The sequence below is a fragment of the Lontra canadensis genome, unplaced genomic scaffold, assembly GCF_010015895.1.
Source record: "Lontra canadensis isolate GAN:19392208 unplaced genomic scaffold, GSC_riverotter_1.0 scaffold4, whole genome shotgun sequence".
Lineage (NCBI taxonomy): Eukaryota > Metazoa > Chordata > Mammalia > Carnivora > Mustelidae > Lontra > Lontra canadensis.
The window spans coordinates 23534383-23561773 of NW_022630998.1; the positions used below are offsets into that span (position 1 = coordinate 23534383).

Here is a 27391-nt window from a genome sequence, read left to right on the forward strand (position 1 = left end):
TAAAAAAAAAAGAGAGAGAGAGAGAGAGAGAGAAAAATGGTATTCTTTAAAAAAAAAAAGAAAGGAAAAGGGGTTCATTCTCCAGTTTTTCAAAAACACAGACGGGAATTTTCAAAAGGAACTTTGTGCTTTGCTAATATACTGTACTTTTCAGCATTCTCTCAACCCCCCTTTTTATAATGTAGGTATTTACTTTATGTGTAATTGTGTTAACTTTTGTTCAGTACTGAAAAATTCTCAACCATTCATTACCTCTTCAAATCTTTTTCTCCACTCCCTATATATTTTTCTCTGGCCATTTCTTCTCATACCTCCTAGCTTAGTTTTGGTATGTTCTCTTTTTTATATGTCACCTTGTTGAGTTCCTCAGTCCTAGCATCAGATTCTAATTCATTCCTCGTCTCTGCTTCTCACCTGGGGTTTATCTCAAATATTAAGGTATTTTAAAGTTTCAAAGAGTATATTTTTCAGTGCTAAGATTTCTGATATTTGCCTGTTTATATTTATTTTTGTTTCTTATGTTTCATTGTTTTTAGTGGATAAATATTTCTTTATATGGGGGTCAGTTGTTAAACTTTTTCTGTAAATGGCCAGATATTAAGCATGTTGGGTTTTGCAAGCCACATGGTCCCAGTTGTAACAACACAGATTTAACTCCGCATTGTGAGAGCAGCCATAGAATATATGTAAGCAAATGGGTGTAGCTCAGTTCCAAGAAAAATTTACTTACAAAAACAGGTCATGGCAGCCACTTTGGAAAACAGTGTGGCAGTGCCTCAAAATATTAAACACAGAGCTGGCATATGACCCAGCAATTCCATTTCTAGTTATATACTTAAGAGAAATGAAAACCCATGTTAATACAAAAACTTGCATACGAATGTCCATAGCACATTCTTTGTAATACACAAAAGGTGAAAATGACCCAAATGTCCATCAACTGATGAACAGATAAGCAAAATGTACTGTACACATACAGTGGAATATTATTTGTCAGTTAAAATAACAATAACAAAGTGCTGGTACCTGCTAAAATACACAGGAACTTTGAAAACATTATGCTAAGTGAAGGAATCCAGACACAGAAAACCACATATTCTATGATCCAATTATTGGAAATGTGTAGAATAGACATATCTATAGACAGGAAGTTGATTAATGGTTACTTAGGGCCTAGGGAAGTGTAGGATGGGGAGCGCCTGCTAATGGGAATGGGGTTTCTTTCTGAGGTGACGAAAACATTCTAAATTAGCTTATGGTGATCGTCACACGGTAATATAAATATACTAAAGACCACTGACCTACACAATTTAAACAGATGACCTTCCCCTGTAAATGACACCTCAAAAAGCTGTTAAGGAAGAGAGGACATGGGCAAACAGGTAAGCAGCCAGGAGGGCCACAGTCTGAGGATTCCTGCTCTGTATTTTCTAGGATCCTAACATACTTCTCAAAGTTATTTATAGTTTATTGTCTATTTAAATTCTTTTCTGGCTTAAATTCAGCCTTTTTTTTTTTTTTTTTAAAAGATTTTACTTATTTATTTATTTGACAGCAAGAGATCACAAGTGGCAGAGAGGCAGGCAAAGAGAGAGGGGGAAGCAGGCTCCTTGCTGAGCAGAGAGCCCGATGTGGGGCTGGGATCATGACCTGAGCGGAAGGCAGAGGCTTTAACCCAACGAGCCACCCAGGCACCCCTAAATTCAGCGTTTTGATGGCTGACTTTAAGGGCTGTTCGTTTTCCTCCAATGTTTGAGACTTCTATATGGGAGCTAATCCTGAGTAGAAAGCATTCGTCTCTGCTTGTTCTCTTTGTCTGCTTACCTTTTTCTGTCAAATGTTTCATGGGCACCTCCGGTCAGCTCTCCTGTTCCAAGAGAACTAGTTCGATGTCTTGGGCTTCCTGTCCCCATGGCGACATGTGATAGGACAGCTATTCAGTCCACTAACTCTGAGAACTGGGCCCAGGGAACTGAGGAGATGCTTTGCCTCCATTCTCCCTGGACTTCCAAAGGCCTTTAGCCAAGTGCAGGCTACGGCGCCAGGGCTTTCTCAGGCTTCTTTCATGCAGGTGCTACTGCTCCAGTCTCCCTGTCTTAGGGGAAATCTTTTAGGTCCCAGTTCACCCCACGGCAGCTGAGCTACTCCTGCAGACACTGGCTTGTGGACACAAAAAACACTGGGCCCATCATTTCAGTCCAGTTTACTACTTTGTGTTCCTGCTCTGTTTCTGAGCCACAGAGATGTCCACTTTAAAAAAATATTTTCCCTTGGGATGCCTGGGTGGCTGAGATGGTAAAGCGTCTGCCTTAGGCTTAGGTCATGAACCCATGGTCCTGGGATCAGGTTCTACGTCAGGTTCCCTGCTCAGCAGAGAGTCTGCTTCTCCCTCTCTCTCTGCCTCTCTGCTTGTGCTCTCTCTTTCAAATGAATAAATAAAAATTTTAAGAAAAAAAATGTAAAAAATAAATAAAAAATACCTTCTCTTGTTCTATTGTCTCTTAACTCCTATGTAAAGGCTCCTATGGGGCAGGGCAGAGGGCAATACACAGATCTACAGTGCCATCCTGACTGGACACTTCTCAAGGCAATGGAATTTTAGCAAAAAGATTCAAAAAGGGCATCAAATGCTCCTTGGTGGAGTAGACGTGTTTTTTCTTTTCTTTTTTTCTTTCTAGCAATCTTGAATTCGAAATAAGTGGAGTATATTCAAATGGAGGTGTATTATAGTAGGTTTCAAATAAAATAGAAAAGATTAGGCCAGCAGTCAGAGGTGAACACATATTTTTGAGAATCTCAGAAGTCAAGAAAACAATTATAGCCCCAATGATAATAACATTCAAAGGGATATCTACAAACAGATCAACTAAATAAATACTCTAATTTTTACTTTTGATGACTCCTCTTCTTTTCAGTGCTATATTTAGCTTAAGGATACAAACCTATATGATTTTATGGTACATCTGTGATTAATTTATTCATTTATTGTATGAACTATTAACAATAGTTAATTAATATTAACAAATATTAACTATGCTCCTGCTAGGCACTGAGTACTCTAAAAGGCCATGGTGATACAGTAATGAATCATAAATGGCCCTTGCCCTCTAAGAATTCCAAATTTATTAATGAAATCAACCACACACACCAAAAGTAGTCACCATTTTATTCTAAGATAAGTGCTATAATGGCTGTAGGGAAAAAGTGCCTCAAAGGCATAGATGAGGAAATAAGCAATTTTTACTTGGTGTGGTTCTGTGAAGAGGCAATTGTAATTCAGAGAAGAGGTAGCACGATGGGAACTTTCAGAATTTCTATAGAAGACGGAGTAGTACTTTGTTGAAAGGGAGGTCTAGGGGAATTAACTTATACTTATCCAGCAAACCATTTTTACTTAGATTATGGGTGTATTTTGGACAGCTGTGGGGAGTGAATGGAGATTATGAGAGGGTAATAAAACCCTCCCACCTCTCTCTCATCCACATTTCCCCACATTACTTACTAAACACACAGATTTTTATCAACTAATAATGAAGAGTTCAAAGTAGACGTCTCCTTACATGAGCAAAGATGGTGGGATCAGGTAATTTTAGGAAAGAGTAAATACATGGCATGGTCAGAAGGCAGAATAAATAGTAACTGACTTGGGGATGAAAAGACGGCCTGGGTGGGTGACCATCAAGGAAATACTGTAAGAGTCCAAGTGTGAAATACTGACTATTAGACCAAATCGTCATGGGAATGGGGGAATTAGAAATATAATAATTTTATTTGAAAAGCTATAATAGAACAATACTGCTATTAATATTTCATGGCAAGAGGTTTCCTTAGTTGGGAAACAAGTGCTGAAGCTTTTAGCATTATGTTTAATGCTTGAGGGCTATGTTTTTCAGATAATTGGAGTATTATTATCTACTATATCTATGATGGAGCATATCCAAAAGGTGATTTAGCCAGAAGAAGAATTAACTCATTACATTAGGCCCTTATGTTTCACTTTTGAAAACATGCAAACACTAGCATTTTTTTAAACTTTTTTTTTTTTTTTTAGATTTTATTTATTTATTTGACAGAGATCACAAGTAGGCAGAGAGGCAGGCAGAGAGAGACTAGGAAGCAGGCTCCCTGCTGAGCAGAGAGCCCAACGCGGGGCTCGATCCCAGGGCCCCCGGATCATGACCCAAGCCGAAGGCAGAGGCTTTAACCCACTGAGCCACCCAGGCGCCCAAACACTAGCATTTTATTATTATACAGAGAAGAGAAGAAATCTTATCATTTGGGGAAAGAAACAAACCTTCTGTTCAAAAAAAGAACATGTATAAATGAATCCCAGGGGGTGTCTGGGTGGTTCATTGGGTTAAAGCCTCTGTCTTTGGCTCAGGTCACGATCCCAGGGTCCTGGGATTGAGCCCTGCGTTGGGCTCTCTGCTCTGCGGGGAGCCTGCTTCCTCCTCTCTCTGCCTGCCTCTCTGCCCACTTGTGATCTCTGTCTGTCAAATAAATAAATAAATAAATAGATAGATAGATAGATAAATAAATAAATAAATAAATACATACATACATACATACATACATAAATAAATAGATAGATAGATAAATAAGTCTTTAAAAAAATGAATCCCAGGTTGAATAAAAAGCACAGTTTTTGGATAAATGTTATGTCCCATGAAAAAGGAGGATTTCCGGGGCTCCTGGGTGGCTCAGTGGGCTAAAGCCTGGGATCAAGCCCCGCATTGGGCTCTCTGCTCAGCGGAGAGCCTGCTTCCTCCTCTCTCTCTGCCTGCTTCTCTGCCTACTTGTGATCTCCGTCTGTCAAATAAATAAATTAAAAAAAAAAAAAAGTAGGATTTCTACATTGAATATTGTTTCTTTTTTTAAAGAATTTAAGATGAATTATAACTTTAAATAATATTTCTGCCCACATAATGACTGCATGCTTAAATGGGGAGGAAGAGAGAAGAGCTGGTAGATACAGCTATCCTACAACTGGCCCACAAACTAATGTCAAAAAGTCCCTTCTCTTCACCTCATGAGGAAAATCTTTTCCCGTGTTCCCTGACCCACTTTGGAAACTAGAAGGCACTTCATACAGTAGAGGGTCTCCTTTTCTTATCCTGTGACAATATCTATTGAGCTGATGATAATGTATTAAACACTATTCAAAGGACTTCATATATGGTATCCTGCTTAAACTTTGAAAAGCTCTGAAAATGTGAAAATTCCTCTCACACGTTTGGCTTTAGATCTATAAAAACTTAGAGAAGAGGGATCCCCAGCCCCAGCTCATAAGATTCTCTCTAATGTCCCTGTCACTCACACCATTTTAGAGGGAATTTTCTCCATGCAGGTGTGTGGTTATTGTTCCTCGTTAAGAAAATTCCTGAGACTCTAATCTAACAACAACAAGAAAGAATCAGATCATAAAAACCTATGTTAAGTATGATTCAAAGGGAAAAAATGAGCTGCACTGAAAGCCAATTTGAGTTGGAAAGACTTGCACTCTTAAGTAACCAGACATGTGTAGCCAGTTATGAAGCTCTCCGATCACAAATGTTTTTAAACATCTGTCAGCACAATCAGAACTCCACATGCAAACCACGGCACTCGTGAGCGTTAGGGAGGGTTGTCTGTGATGAAGTCTCAGAAGCTGAGAGAAATGAATAGATTTTAAAGGCTGAACACAGGTTGTTCTTGCTTGACTTGAAAGCCTGGGGAAGCAGCTCCCAAGGCTGTGAGGCATTTACTTGAACATTAATATCTTAAGGACAAAACTGGAACTGGCAATAAAATCTATGAAGCCCTGAAGAAAGAGACATGTCAGAAAGTGCCAAGGAGTGGGGAAACTAGGGAGCCATAGCATAACTTATGGTTCAGAGCTGGAATCTGAGTCTAACTTCTCTTCCTCTCTCCCTCCCTCCCTCCTTTTCTTTCATCTTTTCCTTTCTTTCTCTCTTTCTCAATTATTCAGTGATGTTTTCCCACCATTAAGAAGTTCCCATCTCCAAAGTGCAAATAGGGTTCATTCCAAACCTGCAGCATTTGTTCTTCCTCTGAAGACATCATCATACGCTTTCCACTGTGGCTTCACCTGGTAGGCATGGATGAACACCACAAACACCACCACAAGGCACATTAAAGGAACAAGGGCCGCTGTGAACAGAGCTGCGTAGATGTCAGGGATGAAACACCTGGAAGAGAGAAGAGGCGACGAGAGAACTCAGACAGCTTCTATATAAATGCTTTTATATTTGAAATGTGTTACGTCATCACTTTATACTAGCTCTCTGTATTGAAATGTCGGCAAAAGCCAATTTTCGGTTGCTAGATTGAAGCTTTGAGTAGAGGCGACAGGATTAAATCTAACGCACTGCTTCACAAAGTTGGTTCGAATGGACCATGCACATCCTGAGGTGCTCAGGAATAACAGAGGTTATGAAAAAATAAATTTGAGAAGTGCATGTTCACTGTTCTAGCTCTATCTTGTTGGCCTAATAGACCAAGGTCTCATTGAGCACTGCATAAAAGGCAGCATTGTTTAAAGGCAAATTTGAGGATTCCTAGGGCTCAATCTGTCATTTCCATAATCTTGTTTTTTGAAAGACAGTTTTGTCATTTCTAAGTTATACATGTTCTTTTTTTTTTTTTTTTAAAGATTTTATTTATTTGAGAGAGAAAGAGTGAGAGAAGGAGCAGGGGAAGGGACAGAAGGAGCAAGAGAAGCAGGCTCCCTGCTGAGCAGGGAGCCCAACTCAGGATTCGATCCTAGGACTCCAGGATCGTGACCAGAGCCGAAGGCAGACACCCAACTGACTGAGCCTCCTAGGCGCCTGTAAGTTACACGTTTTCCCAAGATCCATTAATTCTCTTGAAAATGATAACTTTCCCTTTGGAAGTTCTACTACACAACTGTATCTTTGACTACTGGGAGTTTATTTAGATCAATGAGGTTCAAGGTAAACTCATATTATTTATTTTGGTAACACTGAAATTCCATGGAAAATGGTTTCAGGGATGTACCTGGAAATTTTTACTCAGTCATAAAATCCTCTTATTCTTTACATAGGAAATATAAAAAATGTCAAAATGAAGGACCATTAAATAGGCTCAATATCTAAAACTGTGTTTTTGAAGTATTACAAAGAGCACACCTCCTACAACTTATAATAATATAATAGTTTTAATTACAAGAAATCTTTTTTTTAATTATAAGAAATCTTAATAGTAGGGAGTGAGTCCTGTCAAATATCTTTGCCTCACTTTTCCATTTTTAATATCTATAAACCTAAGATTATAATAAAGCCAAAAATAATGGATTCTGAAGAAAACCCAAGGAAAAAGTATAAACTATTTAGAAGGAAACCTCAAAATCCAAAATATGGGTAAACAGGAGAAACAGCCATTCTAGCAACTGAGAAAAGCAGTGCTTCAATTTCATATTTAAAAAAGAGATACATTATAGACCTTACTCAGGTATTATTTCTAATTAACATGACCTGGTAAATGTATTCCTCAAGTAAACAAGACACATTTCAAGAGATATTTCAATACACATTCTGCATCTGCAAAGAGATGTCAGAATGATGAATATCCTGGCTTTTAGAATTTAATTTGGACAGTACAAAGCCTGAATCATCCCTGTACTCTCATCTGTATGCCAGAAGACCTGTATCTTCCAGGTAAAAGGCATATGATTAAATAAAACAGGCAAACATTAATGGCTTTGATCTTGAATATATTTCTGCACTAAAAATAGCAGTCACGTTGGCTACTCATTTTCTGGATACTGACTTAAAACAATTGTTTTCATCTGAATTACAGATTCACTGGCAGATACTGGCTGAAAGTGGCTTAGACCAACACAGACACTGACAAAGGAACTCACACAGGCTTCTGTGCTTTATTTTCACCTAGAAAAATGTGTTCACAATTCAACTTCAGACTGTAAAATGGGGCTACTAAATCTATTATGACCTGCTTGGGGATTAATTAACGTATCATACCAAGTGCTTTGGCCTAGGCATGACCCTTCAACATCTACATTTCCCAGAGGCTGACCAAGTTTGGTTCTCATGTCAGTATTTGAAGGGCTTTCCGAAAAACTTTCCTTTACTTTAGAAAACAACTTTTGAAAGCAGAACCCCAACAAATGGCACACCAACCTGGGTGAAAAAAAATAAAAGAGGCAAAGTGAACCCCTAGGAAGTTAGAAGCGACCAGTTGCTCTTGGAAAGAGAAGGGAATCCTTTAAGTGCCACAGCTTTGAAAAACCTCCTTTGCAATTCTCCCTGCTCGTACGATGACTTGGTCATGTTGGCCCATTCTTTCAGAGAAGGGTAAGGAAAATTACCCAATTCTGAGGTGACCCATTTTCTCCCATTTCTTCAGAGCTGCACAAGTCATGGCATCTTACAAGTACTGGGCTGCTGAGAGTGCCCGAAGTTTGTCCTCCACATGGTCAACGTGGGGCCAGATCACTGATGAAGAGGGCTTTGGACCCACAGCATGCCTGGTCCTGGAGGCAGCCCCTCCTGCCCCTCCCCGCCCCCATCTTGGCACTGCTGCTCTACATGGTCCTGCCCCCACCAACTCCTGTGTAGCTGTGACTCCATGCCAGTCTTTCTCCAACAAAAAAGAGGTACATAGTACCTCTCTTAGGAACCAGGAAGCCAGACAACTCTTCTACAAATGCTACTAAATGAGGCAGTTGCATATGAGATAGGGCTAAAAGGGTAACCGACCAGTGCAGGTAGCAGTCAGGGCCCCCACATGCCCGGGACCCCATCCAAGGAGAGCAGGTGGAGAAGGCGGTGTCATTCCACATCCTCAAATTATATTTCATACAGAACACTTTCTTTGAAATTCTCCTTATTTGATTTTTCCTTGAACGCTAATAGATATTACTTGACTTTTCTGATCAATATTGTCTGAATGGGATTTCTACTGGTATAGACTAACACTTCTGACATAGGGGGGCGCCTGGGTGGCTCAGTTGGTTAAGCGTCTGTCTTTGGCTCAGGTCATGATCCCGGGGTCCTGGGATCGAGCTCCGCATCAGGCTCCCTGCTCAGCGGAGAGTCCGCTTCTCCCTCTCCCTCTGCCTGCTTGTGCTCTCTATCTCTCTGTCAAATAAATAAATAAAATCTTGGGGGAAAAAAGGGACAAAATGATATATTAAACTAACAAACACACCAGCAGCTTCTGACATAAGTTTAAAACTGCCCAAGATAAATGAAGTATATTCTACCCTTAAAAGAAAAGACAAAGAACAACAACAATGAATAGGACACCAAGAAAAGAAAAAAACACAAGCCTCACCCACCAGAATTTCTTTCAGTCCCATCGAATAAGAATATATAGTAGTACATCCAGGGCATTTGAGGATGAGATCATATGAATGTGATGTGTGCAGTTAGGAAACTGTGACTATCACGTTAGAAATAGTTTCTGGAAAGAAATTTGGGAACAAATTCTTGGAAAAACGGAATGTAGTGTAAGAACTGAGGAGACTGAATGCTCTGGGCACACAAGAGCTGGGGGGGGGGCAGCTGATTAACGTGCTGGCAGCTACTGCTTCAACAACAACAGGTCTGGCCATCCCCAGAGAAATGAGACAAAGGCCATGTGGCTCTGCCTTCTCAGAAAGGGTGAGGAGAATGTGCTCCTTGTCAATACCAGCTCACCCAGCTTCAAAGTATTCTGGTGACCCTTCTCTCTTTTGGGGTTATTTCTGGATTTTTGTAATCACACGATGAACTTTGGCTGTTCCCTTTTAAACTTTCATGGGTAAATTTCCTTTCTTCTTCTTATTTTTTTTTTTTCCTTTCTTATTATAACCCACAGATAATCTAATTCATTTCAAAATCTCATCAGGACATCTTCCTTTTCTGTATTTTTGGCCAGATGATACAAGAAGATGCTGTTTCACTATCTTCTGTGTTCCCCCTTCCAGTCTACTCTTAGAGCATTCACAACACTTTATGTCACTTTCTAATTTAGTAAGATTATTACCTCCCTTAGGTAGTACTTTGTACTTACTGAAGTGTGTTCATTTGCATTACCTAACTTGGTGTAAAAAAAAAAAAAATCATGTGGGTGGCATGGGGTATTTCAGTTTCTTTTTTCCTGTATGAAGCCAGCATAAGAAGGAACTCAGAAGCAAAGACGTCCAAGAGAGACATAAGCTCCCCTCACAACGGCTGAAAATACTGGGAAAGGTGCTGGGAACTCCTTGTATGAGACTATGATTTGAGTCCATCTAAATTATATTTTAAAGAACAAGCTGACCCTGGGAAACTGGAGGGCTTGAAATTCAGGGTAACATCTGGATGACATAGGTAATAAAAAAAGAACTAGCTAATGAAAAAATAATACAGGTGACCCTTGAAAAATGCAGGGGTGAGTGGCGCTGACCTCCTGTTCCAGTCAAAAATCCACCTCTAGGGGGGCTTGGCTGGCTCAGTCAATAGTGCCTATGACTTTTTTTTTTGCCAATGACTTTTCATGTCAGGATTGTGAGTTCAAGCCCCACGTTGGGCATAGAGACTACTTAATTAAACAAATTTTTTTTTAATCCATGTAAAATTTTTGGCTCCCCAAAAACATAACTACTGATAGCCTACTGGTGACTGGAAGCCTTACTGATAAACATAATGGTTGATTAAAACATACTTTGTATGTGATATGTATTCTACACTCTACAGTTGGATTAATGTAAGCTAGAAAAAAGAAAATGTTACTAAGAAAATCATAAGGAAGAGAAAATATATTTATAGTATTATTATTTATTTAAAAAAAAAGCCATATATAAGGGGACCCACGCATTTCAAACTGTGTGGTTCAAGGGTCAACTCTAAATGTTTATTTCCAGGGGCACCTGGGTGGCTCAGTGGGTTAAAGCCTCTGCCTTCGGCTCAGGTCATGATCCCAGGGAACTGGAATCGAGCCTCACATCGGGCTCTCTGCTAGGCAGGGAGCCTGCTTCCCTTCCTCTCTCTCTTTCTGCCTACTTGTGATCTCTCACTCTCTGTCAAATAAATAAATAAATAAATAAAATCTGTAAAAAAAAAAATGTTTGTTTCCAAAGTCTTCTTTGTAAGTACTTTTCCTCAATAAGACGATGTAACAGTTATGACTCTGAGGCCCATGTGCCAACCTCCCCCAGGTAAGTCTCCTTAAGATTTCCTGAATGATGGCACTTAACATCCAACATTTGTTGTTTCAACCAACTTTTTCTTTTTGAAACTCCTGGTGATATGCTACTTTATTTGAAGTTAAAGGAGATGGTTTGTCAATTTCATCCTATAAATTATTTAATGTATCATCAATCAAAAATGGTTCATTTATTGCAAATTGGTTTCTACTTTGTGTGGAAAGTACAGGGGCACCTGGGTGGCCCAGTCAGTTAAGCGTCCGACTCTTGACTTCCACTCAGGTCTTGATCTTAGGGTTGTGAAATTGTGGAACAGCCCGGTGTTGATATTGGGTTCTGAGCTCAGCATGGAGTCTGCTAGAGATTCTCTCTCTCCCTCTCTCTCTTCTCATCCCCCTGCTTGCTTTCTCTCAAATAAATAAATAAATCTTAAAAAAATGTGTAATATATCTGTTTATTGGCCCTGGTCAAAGAATACAGATGTTATTCATTATGTAGATGCTTATCATTTATAAATGAAATCTAAGCCAATACTTGTGATTTCAATATTCCCTTCTATGTATATCCAATTTACTTTCTTTACAGAGATGATATTATTATTTAACACAGATTTCTTATTCACCTATGAATTTGTGTGTATGCGTGTGTGTATGAATTTATTTGTATATATGTATGTATTTCCCATCTCATCAAACATGGCTGGAGAGGTTGAGAGAAACACTTCAAACACATTAATTTCTCCTACTGAATAAATTTATGATGACATCAGAGAGAAGAGAAAAATAACAGTTTGGATTTAACTAGCTGCAAGCAGGAAAATATTTTTTCTTTCTGTCCTTCTTTTGCAGTGTGTATAGCACTTTTCATACCAGGGGAAATCAACTGAATTCATTCATTCATTCATTTACTCATTCAGTCATTTATTTATAAGCCTAGTGTGGAACCCAATTCAGGGCTTGAACTCAAAACCCTGAGATCAAGACCTGAGCTGAGATCAAGAGTCCGACACTTAACTGACTGAGGCACCCAAGTGCCCTTGACTGAATTCTTAAACTGAATGTTCCTTGAAGTTTAAACTTTATTTATTTATTTTTTAAATAAAGATTTCATTTATTTATTTGACAGAGAGAGAGAGAGCAAGAGAAGGAATATAAGCAGGGGGAGTGGGAGAAGAAGGCCACCTCCTGCCCGACATGGGGCTCGATCTGAGGACCCTGGGATCCTGACCTGAGCTGATGGCAGGTGCTTAATGACTGAGCAACCCAGGCGCTCTGAAGTTTAAACTTTAAACAAAAACAATATTAAGATTGAATTGCAGATAAGCCCTACAAAGTGAAACTGCACATTAGGGTAATGTATGGACTTAGAGAAGAAGGAGAGGAACAAAGTATTTTCCTAAAGTGAATTAGCTAGATGATGAAAACTATCTTAAATATTACTGCTACTATTCCTAATTCTACCAGCATTACTCATAATACTGGCAGTGATCATTTATTATGCGTCAGACATTTACGATATGCATTATCACACATAAACATCCCAACAATGTCACTAGCCTCATTGTGTATGTGGAAAAATGACATCTAAATAATAGAAGGTCAAAGAGCTAGCAGCACAAACAGGCTCATTTATTCTCACTGTTACCCCTACAATTCTAAAATTATTTCCACCATTCCAGTAAAGACGTATTAGAGTTAGTTGTAAACATGCCAGTGTCCTCCTTGAGGATAGGAACTGTAATATTTTATTTTATTTTTTAAAGACTTTATTATTTATGTATTTATTTATTTGACAGACAGAGATCCCCGCTGAGCAGAGAGCCTGATGCAGGGCTCGATCTCAGGACCCGGAGATCATGACCTGAGCCGAAGGCAGAGGCTTAACCCACTGAGCCACCCAGGTGCCCCACGAAGTGTAATATTTTATTACATTCCTCCTGAAGAAATGTCTATTGCATAATCAGACCCTTAAAAAATGTTTATTGATGTAACTGATTTTTAGCACTTTTTAAAAATCACTCAAAAAAAAAAAAAAAAGGCAGGCACAGACAGACAATCCTGCATTTCATGTGTGCCTAGTTCAATAATAACCCAAGTAACGTTTGAATATCTATCACATACTAGGTACAGTGTTGGATGTGGAAGAGCACATAAGATGCCTGGGGATGGTGCTTCCCATCCAGATGATTACATTTATAAGTGCATAGCACTTCGGAATCTAGTCTTCTACTCAACGTGTTGCTCCTTTAACAGCATCAGCAGCAGCATGGCCCAAGAACTTGTTAAAAATGCAGAATCTCACATCCCCATGACGGAGCTCCTGAAACTGCATTTTAACAAGATCCTCAGGTATTTCATGTGCACACTGGAAGTTTGAGAAGCACTGCTCTAGTGCACTCATGGGACATAAAGTAGCTCGATGTAATTAACAAATTAATCCTTACAACTCTTTGGCAGTGAAGCCAAGGGATTATGTAATCCCCAGGAGAATCAGACCCTGAGAATTCATAGTACATGGTGGTCACAGTAGCCTGAAGAACCAGACAGAAGGAAAAGCGGCAGGAAGCAGAAAAGAAGCCTGGAGTTAGTAACCTAAGCTTTCTGATCATAGGACAGGAGAGAGCTGTCAAATCACATGAGAATGGACACAATAGGTCTGCAGATGGGTAGAGTGAAAGGAGAAGGGGAGTGCTGGGGCCATGGTGGGTGTGGATGGGAGGTAAATATTCAGTTTTGCTGCATTGAGAAACCCATGAAGGAACAGGTTTCTGTGAAGCATGAGTGTGACTATGCTCCACAACTGCCCACACTACTCAAGGTTTCTGGAAAAGGTGAGCCCCTGTGCCATGCACCTCTATCCCCACACCCTCGCCTCAGATGATACCTTTGAGATAGATACCTGACCCAGAGGCAGCCATTCTTCTGGGTTGCCCCTCATTAATAACGTGGTGCTTCTGCTCTAGAAGCAGAGCCAATCAACTTTCCGCTCTTAAGAATTTGACATGGAGGGGCACCTGGGTGGCTCAGTGGGTTAAAGCCTCTGCCTTTGGCTTAGGACCTGATCCCAGGGTTCTGGGATCAAGCGCTGCATTGGGTTCTCTGCTCGCTGGGGAGCCTGCTTCCCCCTCTCTCTCTGCCTGCCTCTCTGCCTACTTGTGATCTCTCTCTGTCAAATAAATAAATAAAATCTTAAAAAAAAAAAAAGAATCTGACATGGATAGTTGCCGGTTACTGGCGGGCACTAGAGCCGATGTACATTCAAGGCGGACATCTATACTGCAGTATATACACAATGGATACACAGAAGAAAGAGATAGACAGTGGGAGGAGGAGAAGGAAGGGTTGGAGGAACATCCAGATACTCACAAGCAGAAGCGAGAGGCTCTGTGGTCCCTGATAGATGAAGAGTATAGCCTTGGTTTTCAGTGTTCTAATTTCAGATTCTCTGAGGACCAACTCACCTCATTATCGGCTTTTGAAATTCCATGAGAATGCTTGAGGCTGTCTACAACTCCACTCTCTTTAAGTAGCTTTAGTGGTTTTTTTACATGCAACTATAATAGCCACAGTTAAAACACAGAAGTGAGTGAGTGATAGGGAAAGAGGGAGTACACACTGTAGTTTAAAGCAACGTTGTTCTTTAAAAAAAAAAAAAAAAAGATTTCATGTATTTATTTGGCAGAGAGAGAGACACTGAGACACAAGCAGGGGGATCAGCAGGCAGAGGGAGAGGGAGAAGCAGGCTCCCTGCTGAGCAGAGAGCCCAACATGGGGCTCGATCCCAGAACCCTGGGATCATGACCTGAGCCAAAGGCAGAGGTTTTAACCCACTGAGCCACCAGGGGCCCCAAAGCACTGTTGCTTCTGTAGATAAAGCAGGAGATCACGGCCATGTCTACCGGTTTCAGAGTTCATGCTACGCCATGGTTAGTGTTGCTATCTAACTTGATATATTGATTACTGCCATTGAAAAGAAGCCAAAGGACCAACAAATAAGAATCAGTCTCACTTTTTAGTACTTAAAAGATATCTCTCTGCTTATATTATTTGAAAAGATTGAGCAAAGAACAACATAGACCTCTAGGAGCAATACTGTTTTATGTACTTCAAAAAGAGCAAATACTTGAATTCCTCAAGTATTAAACGGTCTAAAATTTCCAGTCAGATATATACCCCCCCAAAAAGCTTTTTATTATATATAATTAACTCTTGCTGAATGAGACAGTTGCCCACATCCCTAGCTCATTAAAAAGGTAAAATACATTTCCACATAGATTCCAAAGATAAAGAGTAGTCTCAAAGCACTAACAAAGGTTAGAGATGGTTGATGAAAAACATTCCGAAAATCACGATTCTGCAGATGACCTTGTCTTTTTCTCTTTTGTTTTTCCAAGAAACTCAAGTCTGAGCAGTCTGTTCCCTGAACAACTTGGTGCTACTGTTGAAATCAGCCTATTGGCCAGTGCTTGCTGACTTTGTTCTAGGTAGGTTCCAGTGAATCAAGCCCTTTCAGAATTTAATCAGAATAAGGTCAGGCTGACTTGTTATTTGTTGCATGTACTAATGCTCTGTTCTTATAAAACAAAATTGTTCGGTACTGGAAAACGTCATTGTCCCGGTGCATTCAGAGGTGTCCTGCCCTTACCTATTACTCACCTAGCCTCTGAATGGATGGCTAAAAAGTTTTTTCCTGACTAATCATATCACCTTCTTGTATCTGAAGATAGTAAATTATAAGTTTTTCTACATTTATAAAAAAATAGATCTGGGGCACCTGGGTGGCTCAGTGGGGTTAAGCCTCTGCCTTCAGCTCAGGTCATGATCTCAGAGTCCTGAGATTGAGCCTCACATCAGGCTCTCTGCTCAGCGGGAAGCCTGCTTCCCCCTCTCTCTCTGTCTGCCTCTCTGCCTACTTGTGATCTCTGTCAAATAAATAAATAAAATCTTTAAAAAAATAGATCTATAGAGGTGACCACTGGAATACAAGATTGATGTCCAAATTTTTTTGTGTTTTTGCGCCCCCAACCTCCATTTTACTTCATGCTTGCACCTGTGGACAGAGAGTGTTGGAGTGTAAACTGTAGGAGGAGAGTGGCTTCAGGTGAGGCCGATCCCTCATCATAGGCAGGAGGCAGTACTTACCATCTTAGGTCAGAACTGCAAAAGCAGTTTTCATTTTTTTGCACTTTAAATCTGAGATTTCATAAACTCAAAACAGTTAGTAATAGTTTAGAAGAGATTAGGGGCTATGTGTCATGTTATCATAAATATTACTTCCTTTTCCTGATGAAGACCTTGTAGGCTTTCATGTGTTCCTTCCCCAAATACTCTTGCAAAACACTTGAAAATGTTTCATTAGAGCCCATGAAAAATATAAGAACAGTAGAAATGTAGGTCTCTGCTGGCAAGAGTGTCACTGTAACTACTCTAGTGATGATACAGCTATTTTAAGGGTTAATAAATCCTGACAGCAAGGGTGATGGTTTCTCCAGAGTGTAAAAATCACTTGGTAGAAGGCTAATCCAATGTTTATTTTATTTTTAAAAAAGATTTTATATATTTATTTTAGAGAAAGAGAGAGTGTGTGGATGCAAGAGTATGAGCGGGGGCAGAGGGCAGAAGGAGAGAAAGAAGTAGACTCTCTGCTGAGTGCAGGTCCTGATTTCACACACCGAGCCCAAATCAAGAGTTCAATGCCCAACCGACCAAGCCACCCAGGCACCCCGATAATTCAATTTCTGGTCAATCATATTTTATTGATCAGTCGCCACATTACATTGTCCTGGAGATTAGGTCCACAGATTCCTCCGACTTTATGTGAAAGTCACAAATTCTCCAAGAGAAGATTTCTAGAGCATTCCCTGCCAATGTGCGTGCTCAATCCTACCTACACCTTGTATTACCTACAGTCACATCAATATTTACAGCACACTGCAATAAGTGATGTTCCTAAATGCTGACATCGAGTCACTAAGACATTGTTACGTGAATTCAGTCATACTGTTTAAAATATACTATACACTTCCTTGCGCTATTAGTAAAATTTTAATCTTAAAATCCTGAAAACAATGGGGGTAAATTGAGAAAATTGAGAAAACAAGGGAAATGTGACTAGTTGAGGTGATATGCCAGAGCATTTTAAGGTCATTATCTCGGGTTGTACAAAATATAGTTACGCCTTCTCTCCAACACTCAGCTCTAGTGCTGAGCTCATTTCAATTCTGATATCTTGAATTTCTCACTCAGCAAATATTTACAGGTGTTGATCTTCAAAGTAATCGGTTAGCACATCAAAGATGTGTTTTAGATATCTAACTCTTAATACATTCATGCACGGTGGTTGCTAGAGCTGGTCTATAACATCACTGTTAATTAGTATTTGTCGAGTGTTTTTAAATGTTCTGCAATATGACAGTTATAGCTGGAAACATAAGAAGTATAAAAGGCATAACTCATTTCCTGAAGAATCTTGGAACAAAAAAAGAAAATGTAGCAATAAGAGATTATTATAAAATCCCATAACGCATTACCAACATGTGAGGGATATCTAATAAATGTTTAAAAGGGTACGAAATATGGGCCACAATACCTGGGGGAAATGAGATAGAGTTCAGGAATTAATTTCAGAAAAGGAAAGTAAAACTGGAAGTAAAGGATATGGAGGCCAAAATTTCATCCACTCTATGGGAAATCCTGGGTTTTGAAGGGGAAATGACACATTTCACTTTCCTTGAAGCTTGGATATCTGAAGGATTAGGTTATACAGCTATAGAAGCAATACTGAAAAGTCCCACGTTGTAAAGCTCTGAACTTGACACCAGATAAAGTGATCTCCTTTATGATTTATGTAAAGAAGTTTTTCCTCAAAAGACAATAAATGATGTTGTTATTGAAGGTCTAAGTGTGGGAGGATGAAGAGAGTAGGTGGAAGCCTCTTATTGGATTAGGGTAATACTGTCTACAAAAAAAGAGTGTACTTTTTAGGGGGCTCTGGAAAGCCCAAAAAGGCTCTGAAATCAGACTATTTGAACCACTCCTAGGTATACCTTTTATTGACTGTGAATTGGGCCAATATCGAGCTGCTCCAAACCTCAGTTTCCTAACAAGTAAAATAGAATAATAGCATCTCCCTCATAGGAGTGGAGTAAGAACTCAATGATTTAATCCATGTAAAGACCTTGGATCAAAGCCTGGCATGCTGTAAGGTGCACAATAAAATATATTTCTCATTATTATTATCATCATTTATTACTAAGCCCCAAATCCTCATGTATAAGACTTAACCTTCACTTGAAGAAAAAGAAGATTCCAAATAGTAGGGAGCAAAGTCTAATATCTATCACCTTATGTGTCAGGGAAAAGTGCTGAACACTGTGAGTTCAATGTTAGGAAGGTCTTTTACTGGGATAGTCAGGGAAGACTTCATGGAAGAGGAGGGAATTTGATATCAGTTTTTTCCCTTTCCAATTCCTTACCAATCAGTAGATTTTTAGTGATGCAGTTATGCAAGTAAGATCTGCCTGTGTCGGGGCGCCTGGGTGGCTCAGTGGGTTAAAGCCTCTGCCTTCGGCTCAGGTCATGATCCCAGGGTCCTGGGATAAAGCCCCTAGTTGGGCTCTCTGCTCAGCAGGGAGCCTGCTTCCCTTCCTCTCTCTGCCTGCCTCTCTGCCTACCTGTGATCTCTGTCTGTCAAATAAATAAATAAAATCTTTAAAAAAAAAAAAAAAGATCTGCCTGTGTCCACAATGGCCCAAAACAAATGTCCCACAAAAGGGGAAGGAGGAAAACTTTCCCTTTGCAGCTTTTCCCCATGACTCATGTGTTTCTGCAAGACCAGTTGTTGAAACTTGGTTCTAACTTGAAAAGTCAAGGTAACTTAGGGTCATTCAAAAAGAGGCAAGTAATAGAGAAGGCTGTCCCACATAATGTGATGCCACTACCAGAGGCTGACAAGCAGGCCTGGCCCAAAGCGTCCGCAGAAGCAGACAGAGCTGCTGATTCAGGGACTTCTCCGGGGATTGGAACTGTTGCTTTCTTACCTGTTGTACTCCTGTCCGTCAAAAGCCTTCAGGGAGAAGGCAAAGGATGCAGGAGGGGAAAAGCCAGTTAGCTGATGGTTTTCTAGAGGAGAGAGAATTTCTAGCCTCTTGGAAGCCTGCATTCTAAATGGGGTGGCTGCTGGAGGAGTCTCAGTGTTAACTGTTAGAAAGCGTGCGTTGTCAATGTCCCATCAACCTGCATGGCTCACCAGATGGATAACTGTCTCTCCTCCTTTCATTTAAGAAAATGCGTCTTCATAGAATCCTAGAACTAGAAGGGACAGTAAAGGCCACCCACACTCCCTTCAGCTTTATGGGTGAAGAAACCAAGGGGCAAGAACTTGAGGCTTGCCCAGCACCTGATTGAGCTCCTAAGTCAGTGTTTTACTATTATTATTTTTTTAAGATTTACTTTATTTGAGAGAGAGAGAGAGACAGCAAGCATGCATGTGAGAGAGTGCGCCTACTGTGGGAGGGGCAGAGGGAGAGAATCTCAAGCAGACTCCCCAGTGAGCATAGGCCTACACGCCTGTGCACGATTTCATGACCAATGAGTTCATGACCTGAGCTGAAGCCAAGAGTCGGATGTCTAACCAACTGAGCTGCCCAGGCACCACCCAAGTCAGAGCTTTAAATGAGGTATAGATGGGACTCAAGAGAAAAATAGCCTAAAATGTTTGCAAGGGTCACATTCTGCTAAAAATCTAAAATTCCTTTTCTTAGGAAGTGTCTTCAGTGTTTTATTTTACTTTGCATATGAATTCCCAGGAGCTTAGGGGACTACTGAATAAGTCATAGAATAAAATGATAAGCATGCATATTTCTGAATATAATGCTCAACAGTCATGAGCTAGGCAACCTGGATAATACTCACTGCTTCCATGAAAGTTGTGTTTTTTTTCTTCCATAAAAGATTTCCATGACACCATTTATTAAAATTTTTGCAAAATGTAAAAATTCATACAAAAGAATAAATCCCACTTAGTTGGAGATATAACAATGATATGAGGGAATGGCAATTAATCCAAAATTATATTCTGTCATTCATTAGCCCCTCTCCCACCGAGGTTCTTTCATCTCCTACAAATAAAACAAAACAAAACCAAAAAACCCAAAAAAAAAAAAATCTGGCTTCAGTTGAACCAGTATTTTATCATAAGGAATTTATTTTTGACAACAGGATGTTCCTGTTATTTTCATGCCTTGCAATTTCAACAACAGGATTTCAAGGCAGTGAAATGAAATTGGAACAGCAGAGTGATATTAATTTCTGAGCATAATCATGAATGTGTGAGAAAAATCCAAATAGCCTAAAACCTGCCTTAAAAAATGTAGGACTATCTCCTTCCTGAACTTTCTGAATTTCTTTTAATTAAAAAAAAAGTCATGCTCTAAAATGCACTAAAGATTTTTGGCTGAAGTTCTTAACTTCTTAACAGTAGCGAAACTTCTTAATTGTACAGCTGGGCCATAAAAACTTTGTTTTACGACAGTTTGTTTATTCTTTTCCTTATTTCTTTTTCTCTCTTCAAATAAAAGTTCCATGTTCCATGAAATGGAAACAATTTTATTATGAAGATTTTATTTATTTATTTGAGAGAGGAGAAAGGGAGAGAGTATGGGCATGTGAGAGAGACCCTGAGGTGGGGAGGGGAGAGGGGGAGAGAGAAAGGGAGAAGACTCCCCAGTGAGCAGGGAGCCCAATGCAGGGCTTGATCCTAGGACCCTGGGATGATGACCTGAGCTGAAGGAAGATGCTTAAATGACGGAGGCACCCAGGCTCCCCTGGAAATAATTTTAAAAATATGCTTAAAATTCAAGAGTATAATATACATACCATCTGGGATGGTATCATGTACTTTTAAATGATAAAATCTTATCAAATGTCAAGTCTGTTCTTCATAACTCATTTGGAGGCTTATTACTCAGGTACGTGGAACGGAGTTAGGTGATATCATTTCCTCTAAATCACTCACTTAAAGATTCTGCTGTCTGCTATCACCAAAAACAGAGACTAACCTAACTGGTTTGATTATGGGTGAAAATGCATCAAAAACTACAACTATTTGGGACATTCTAAATTGGAACAAGAAGAATAGGATAATTTCACAAAACAGAGTCAGAGAACCAAGTGGTTATCCATGTGGACTCTGAAGAGAAAGGTCCATTTGAACCTGGGCACTGCTACTGAATGGCTGTGTGACTATGGGTAAGTGAAATTACCTCTCTGAGCCTCAGAATCTTGTAAAATATGAATAAAATCTATTTTTTAAATAAATGTGCTATGACAATTAATGAGATTAATTTGATTAAGGTGCTTAGCACAGTACCTAGCATGTGGTAGGAATTCAATAAAGGCTGGCCCTTATTATTTACTCTAGCGTGTGAACTGGTTTCATTCTTTGCTGGAACACTGTCATGCTTATTCATGTATAGAAATCATATGTGGTATTTAACTGTATTTATAATCCCTTTCATACAATACCCAAATATTTGGTTAATGTCACTGATTTTTGCAAAAGCAAAAAATCATCAACACCTCTAACATAACATCTGACACTACTTCTCAGAAGAGCAAGTACTTCTTTGGACATCCATGGCAATGACTGAAAACACGAGAGCCCTGGGTCAATGCTCAGTCATTCGAAAGCAAGAAAGACATACAGTCTTTAAAATATATGTGTTTAAATCTCCATTGGGGGGCGCCTGGGTGGCTCAGTGGTTAAAGCCTCTGCCTTCGGCTCAGGTCATGATCTCAGGGTCCTGGGATCGAGTCCCGCATCGGGCTCTCTGCTCGGCAGGGAGCCTGCCTCCTCCTCCTCTCTCTCTCTGCCTGCCTCTCTGCCTACTTGTGATCTGTCAAAAAAAAAAAAAAAAAAATCTCCATTGGTTCTGCCAAGATGACCCAAAATTGTGCATGCAAAATCCAAGATTTAAAAAGGTGAGGTGGGATTAAATCTTTATGTTGGGATGGAGATTACTTAACTGCTTAGGGAATCTCTACAGTTGCTGTTTGAAGGGTAAGGTAGCACACACCATCCCAGTGCCATCTCCTACTTTGACGAAGCTGTTATTTTCATAGCAATGTCACTATACTTGGAAGATATTTTCTTTGTCAGTTGAGGCAGCTTTGTTAGAGGTTCCAATCATGTAATTTCAAATCTGAGTAACAGCAAAGAGCATCCTCATGATGTTTCTCCCCCTACCATTCCCTTTCAGCAAAGAGGTACCAAACCTTCCTTCTACTTCTCTATTATTTCTGTAAAATACTCAAATTTAGCTGAAGTTCCTAAATGGGTTTTATTTTTTTTTAATTAAAAAATTTTTTAAATTAACGTATAATGTATTATTAGCCCCAGGGGTACAGGTCTGTGAATCGCCAGGTTTACACACTTCACAGCACTCACCATAGCACATACCTTCCCCAATGTCCATAACCCAACCACCCTCTCCCTCCCCCCCACCCACAACCCTCAGTTTGTTTTGTGAGCTTAAGAGTCTCTTACAGTTTGTCTCCCTCCCGATCCCATCTTGTTTCATTTATTCTTTTCCTACCCCCCAAACCCCTGGGTTTTATTTTTTTAAAGATTTATCTATTGGGACGCCTGGATGGCTCAATCGGTTAAGTTTCTGCCTTTGGCTCAGGTCATGATCCTGTAGTCCCAGGACTGAGTCCCACATTGGGCTCCTTGCTCAGTGGGGAGTCTCCTTCTCCCCCTGCCCTTCACCCTGCTCACGTTCTCTCTCCCTCCCAAATAAGTAAATAAATAAAGCCTTTTAAATATATTTATTTATTTACTTTAGAGTGAGAGAAAAAGAGAGAGAGTGTGCACACTTGAGTGGAGGGAAGGGGCAGAGGGAGAGAATCTTCAAGCAGACTCCCTGCTGAGTGTGGAGCTTGCCATGAGGCTTGATCTCACAACCCTGAAATCATGACCTGGGCCAAAACCAAGAGACAGACGCTTAACTGACTGAAACACCCAGGTGCCCTACTAAAAGGGTTTTAAGCAGTTTATAAAACATACTCTATATAAGCTAAAATAAAAATGAGAGAAATGAGGCAAATAAAAATTAAACTAAGATTAAATCAGGAATGGGATATCAAGGTGCCATTTACTATAAATGGGTTATACATTCACTACAGTGTGCTCTCTAGTAGGTGTTTCAGAAGTGCATGCACAGGCGTGCACACACATGTGCACACACACAATAGTTCAAGAGAAGACAACTGTTTCCAGTATGGATGAACACAGTTATTGTGTCTTATAATGGACAATGTTGTTGATCTGAAATTCATGGAAGATCCAGTATTGATTTTTACAGGACTGCTAGTCATTCATTCATTTATTAAGCAACAACTATATGCATCCTATTTGCTATGCTCTCTGCATATAGTGATGACTAATAACATGCCTCCTGACCTGGAGAAGATAAGAGTCTAGTATGGAGGAGAGGCTCATGCCAACTCTTAATGCAATGTGTTTAGTGTGACAGCACAGCCACCTGGAGCATGGCAGGAGCTCAGAGGAAGGAGTGTGTTATTGTGTACAGGGGAATTAGATGGTGAAATCATATTTGCCAAGAAAGACATGAGAATTGAGAAGGACATTTGTTACTTAAATGACCTGAGAAGAAAATCATCTGGACAGTTTTAGGAAAGCCATGCTCTCTTTTTCAGACTATGCCAAAGAAAAGGCAATGCTCAAAGATTTCTCAGCTTTGCTTCCTGTTGGTTCAGGAATCATCTGGGCTCTTAAAAAGGGAAGCATGGCTTGAGATTTTCAGGAAGATAATGTAATTATGATTAATCTTTGTTCCTCTGGGGCTATAAAACTTTCAAGGCTAAGGATTTGTGTACATGCCCTGATTTGGGGGGGGGGGGGGCAGGGACCTGAATTAAGAACCACATAAAATTAAAACACAGGCTTGACTGGTCCAAAGATATACAGGCTATGTATTTTACTAATTTTAGAAAAAGCCCTGAAGTGAGAGGGAGACACATCATTTCACAAACCCTCTAATACAGTGTGTGTAAAGGATAATTATGGAGGAAGGCTCAAGAGAGCTGCTATGTAAGAATTTCAGAAGTGCCTCAAACAATCCAGAAATCACAGCTGCAACAGGAAGGAAGCGGTTACTGAACCAAATGCTGTCTTCTCAGGGCCCTTCAACTCAGGGAAAATGTCAAGGTATGACCTGGAAGATCAAAGCTGAGTGCAGGGGCCTCAGAAGCGAAGTAGAGGTAAAATTCACCACCCTTCGAAAAATTCCACTTTCCTTTAGTGGCCTGAAACAAATAAAAACTTAACAGCTGGAGAGAGCTTTCGTACTGGATAAAAGTAACAAACTGATGAACATTGAAGCAGCAATAATTCTGAAGAGAGAAGAGGGCTCTTAATATTGATACTGCTTTTCTCTCTATCTCTTAAATGTAAATTTCTACTTTACTGAAAAATAAGAATTCTGCCTAAACTGTAACTGGAATCTGACAAAGACATCTTTAACTAGACACAAGTTATTTAAAACACTAGGTCTAAGGCTAGTCTCTCCTGAGAGCAGGCTAGCAGGATGGCTGTCAGCATGCTGATACCTTGCAAAGAAACACGGCAGAGCTGAGCTTTTCCTGTATTTCAACGCTATCAAGAAAACAGACTACAAAACAGTACAATCCATCCCACAGATGCCACACTATGTAGTTTTGGAAAGTTAGATCCTCAGAGGCATCTTTTTGAGGAGAAATTTTCAAGAAAAGAGAGAGGCTATCAGGTTCTCCGACATGCAAAAATCAGATGTCTTATTCTTTGTAACTCCCTTTCTTTAATCCACATTAAAAGCTCACTGCAAGGATCCTGATGTTGAACATTTGCATTTGCTTGGAGCTCCAAGTGGAACACTGTCTCTGGTCTTTCTTGAGATTTATTTATTTATTTTTAAAGAGATTTTATTTACTTATTTGACACAGAGAGAGAGATGGCAAGTAGGCAGAGAGGCAGGCAGAGAGAGGGGGTGGGGAAGCAGGCTCCCTGCTGAGGAGAGAGCCCGATGTGGGGCTTGATCCCAGGACCCTGAGACCACGACCTGAGCAGAAGGCAGAGGCTTAACCCACGGAGCCACTCAGGTGCTCCATTTCTTGAGATTTATTAAAAAATAAAAAAAAAAAAAAGAGGAAAGCCAGAAAGTTCATTCTATGGTTTATGTATAGTTATTACCAAATACATAGTACCAAGATACTGATCAAATAAAGTCACTAGCGGTTCTCAGGCTATGGTTAAGCAAAATTTGAAAGATATTCTTCCATCTTTAAGGCCAACTGCCAATGAAATCATGATGAAGTTGCTCATGATTGTGTAAAAAAGAAAACTGATTATGAAAGCAAGGATGCTGAATATAATTTTCAAAAGTCAAATGTATTTAAAACATGCATTTAATCAGTGTTTCCCAGGTTATGAGTTGAAGTTCATATATTTAAAAGTCAGGTTTGGCATTTCTGGGTGCCATTTGGGCCATTGTAGGGTATGTGGACTCCATTGCACGTATTAGGTGTTATGCTAGGTACTTTAACGCACAATCTTTAGATTAATTCTCATGACAAATCCGTAAGACAAGCACTGTTATCTCCATTCTTTCATTTACTGAATACTTACTGAGCACTTATTAGATGGTGAGACCCTGTCAAGGCTCCAGGGTTAGAGCAGTGACTAATCACCACAACAAAAAGTCCTTGTCCTCCTGGAGCTTACATTCTAGTGGATACTGCTTCTTCTCTCTCTCTCTCTTTTTTAAAGATTTTATTTATTTATTTGGAGAGACAAAGAGAGAGAGAGAATCTCAGACAGGCTCTATGCTTAACGTGGAGCTCGGCAAGGCACTGGATCTCACAACGACCTTGAGATCATGACCTGAACTAAACGCAAGAGAGAGAGGCTTAACCAACTGAGCCAGCCAGGTGCCCTGATACTGCTTCTTCTTAATTCTTTTAAATCCAAACTTGACCTGAGCTAAGTTATTGGAAAAAAAAAAAGAACTGAAAGTAAAAACTTCCCTTTAGACCACAGCTGGATTGTGACATAGATTCCTGAGGGACAGAAAAACAGAGAAAAAATATCACACAATAAATACACTACATCTGATGGTAATAAAGCCATGACAGAAGATGAGTAGGATAAGGTCACTATAAAGTGACCCTCACTGGGATGCCTGGGTGGCTCAGTCAGTTGAATGTCTGCCCTTGGCTCAAGTCATGATGCCAGGGTCTTGGGACTGAGTGTCACATCAGGCTCCTTGCTCAGTGGGGAGCCTGCTTCTCCCTCTGCCTCTGCTCCTCTCTCATTCTTTCTCTCAAATAAATAAAATCTTTTAAAAAATTAAGTGACCTTTATTGCTAATAATATTGCTAATATTATGTGAGAGGGTCAGAGAGACAGTCTCCCAATAAGAAACGAAACTGAGATACTGGAGTTTTCTATGGCCAAATCAGTGAACTAGATCACAGATGTCTCTATGAGAACAACAGGAAGAGTAATATTCTCGTGGTATTATCAGCATCCCATTGTCCAAAATAAATTAATTCTAGTCTTAAAATGGTAAGATATCACCCAGTGACTGCTTTGCTACATTGGGAAAAAGTCCTATCACCTTATTTCTAAAACATAAAAATCCTCATTGTAACCATATGTATCCAAATAGGTTAAGTTTATTTTTCTAATTCTTTATCATCAGGATTTGGAAGAGGACTTGGAGAATTTTATTTTTGAGCAAAAAGACTCCTAGTTAAATATGAGTAGAGATATATGGTGTTTTTTTAAGAGTTAGATACTATACTTGCTAATTTACTAAAACCCATGTGGCTCATATTCATTGAAAAACTTAAAATTCACAGGTGTAGAGAAGGTGATCATTACATTTATAAGTATTAATAAACTAGTAAAGTATGTTCCAGCCATAGGATGATCCTGGATTCAGACAGTTTGCTCTGTCTGGCCTTTCAGCCATGTTAACTTGCTCATTCTTATCTTTGCTCAGACTAGCCTGAAATTCATGTATGGAATGTTCTTCTCCCCTCCTTCCAAACTACCTCGTAAAATGCTTTTCATCATTTAATGCCTGGCTAAAACATCACCCTCTCCCCAAGTTTTCTTTGATCATATCTACCCATGATGGTCTTCCCTTCACCTGAATTTCTATATTACTAATGATTTACTGAT

General features: G+C 39.7%; 1 protein-coding gene across 5 annotated transcripts in view; it reads right to left on the reverse strand.

Annotated features, from left to right (window-relative positions):
* Nucleotides 1-27391, reverse strand: part of ADGRV1 (adhesion G protein-coupled receptor V1) — a 554175-nt gene that overhangs the window by 91559 nt on the left and 435225 nt on the right. For all 5 annotated transcript variants that reach the window (XM_032846581.1, XM_032846569.1, XM_032846573.1 and 2 more), the window contains one exon: nt 6031-6188. In XM_032846581.1, the coding sequence (XP_032702472.1) occupies nt 6031-6188 (158 nt within the window). The remainder of the gene's footprint in view (nt 1-6030; nt 6189-27391) is intronic.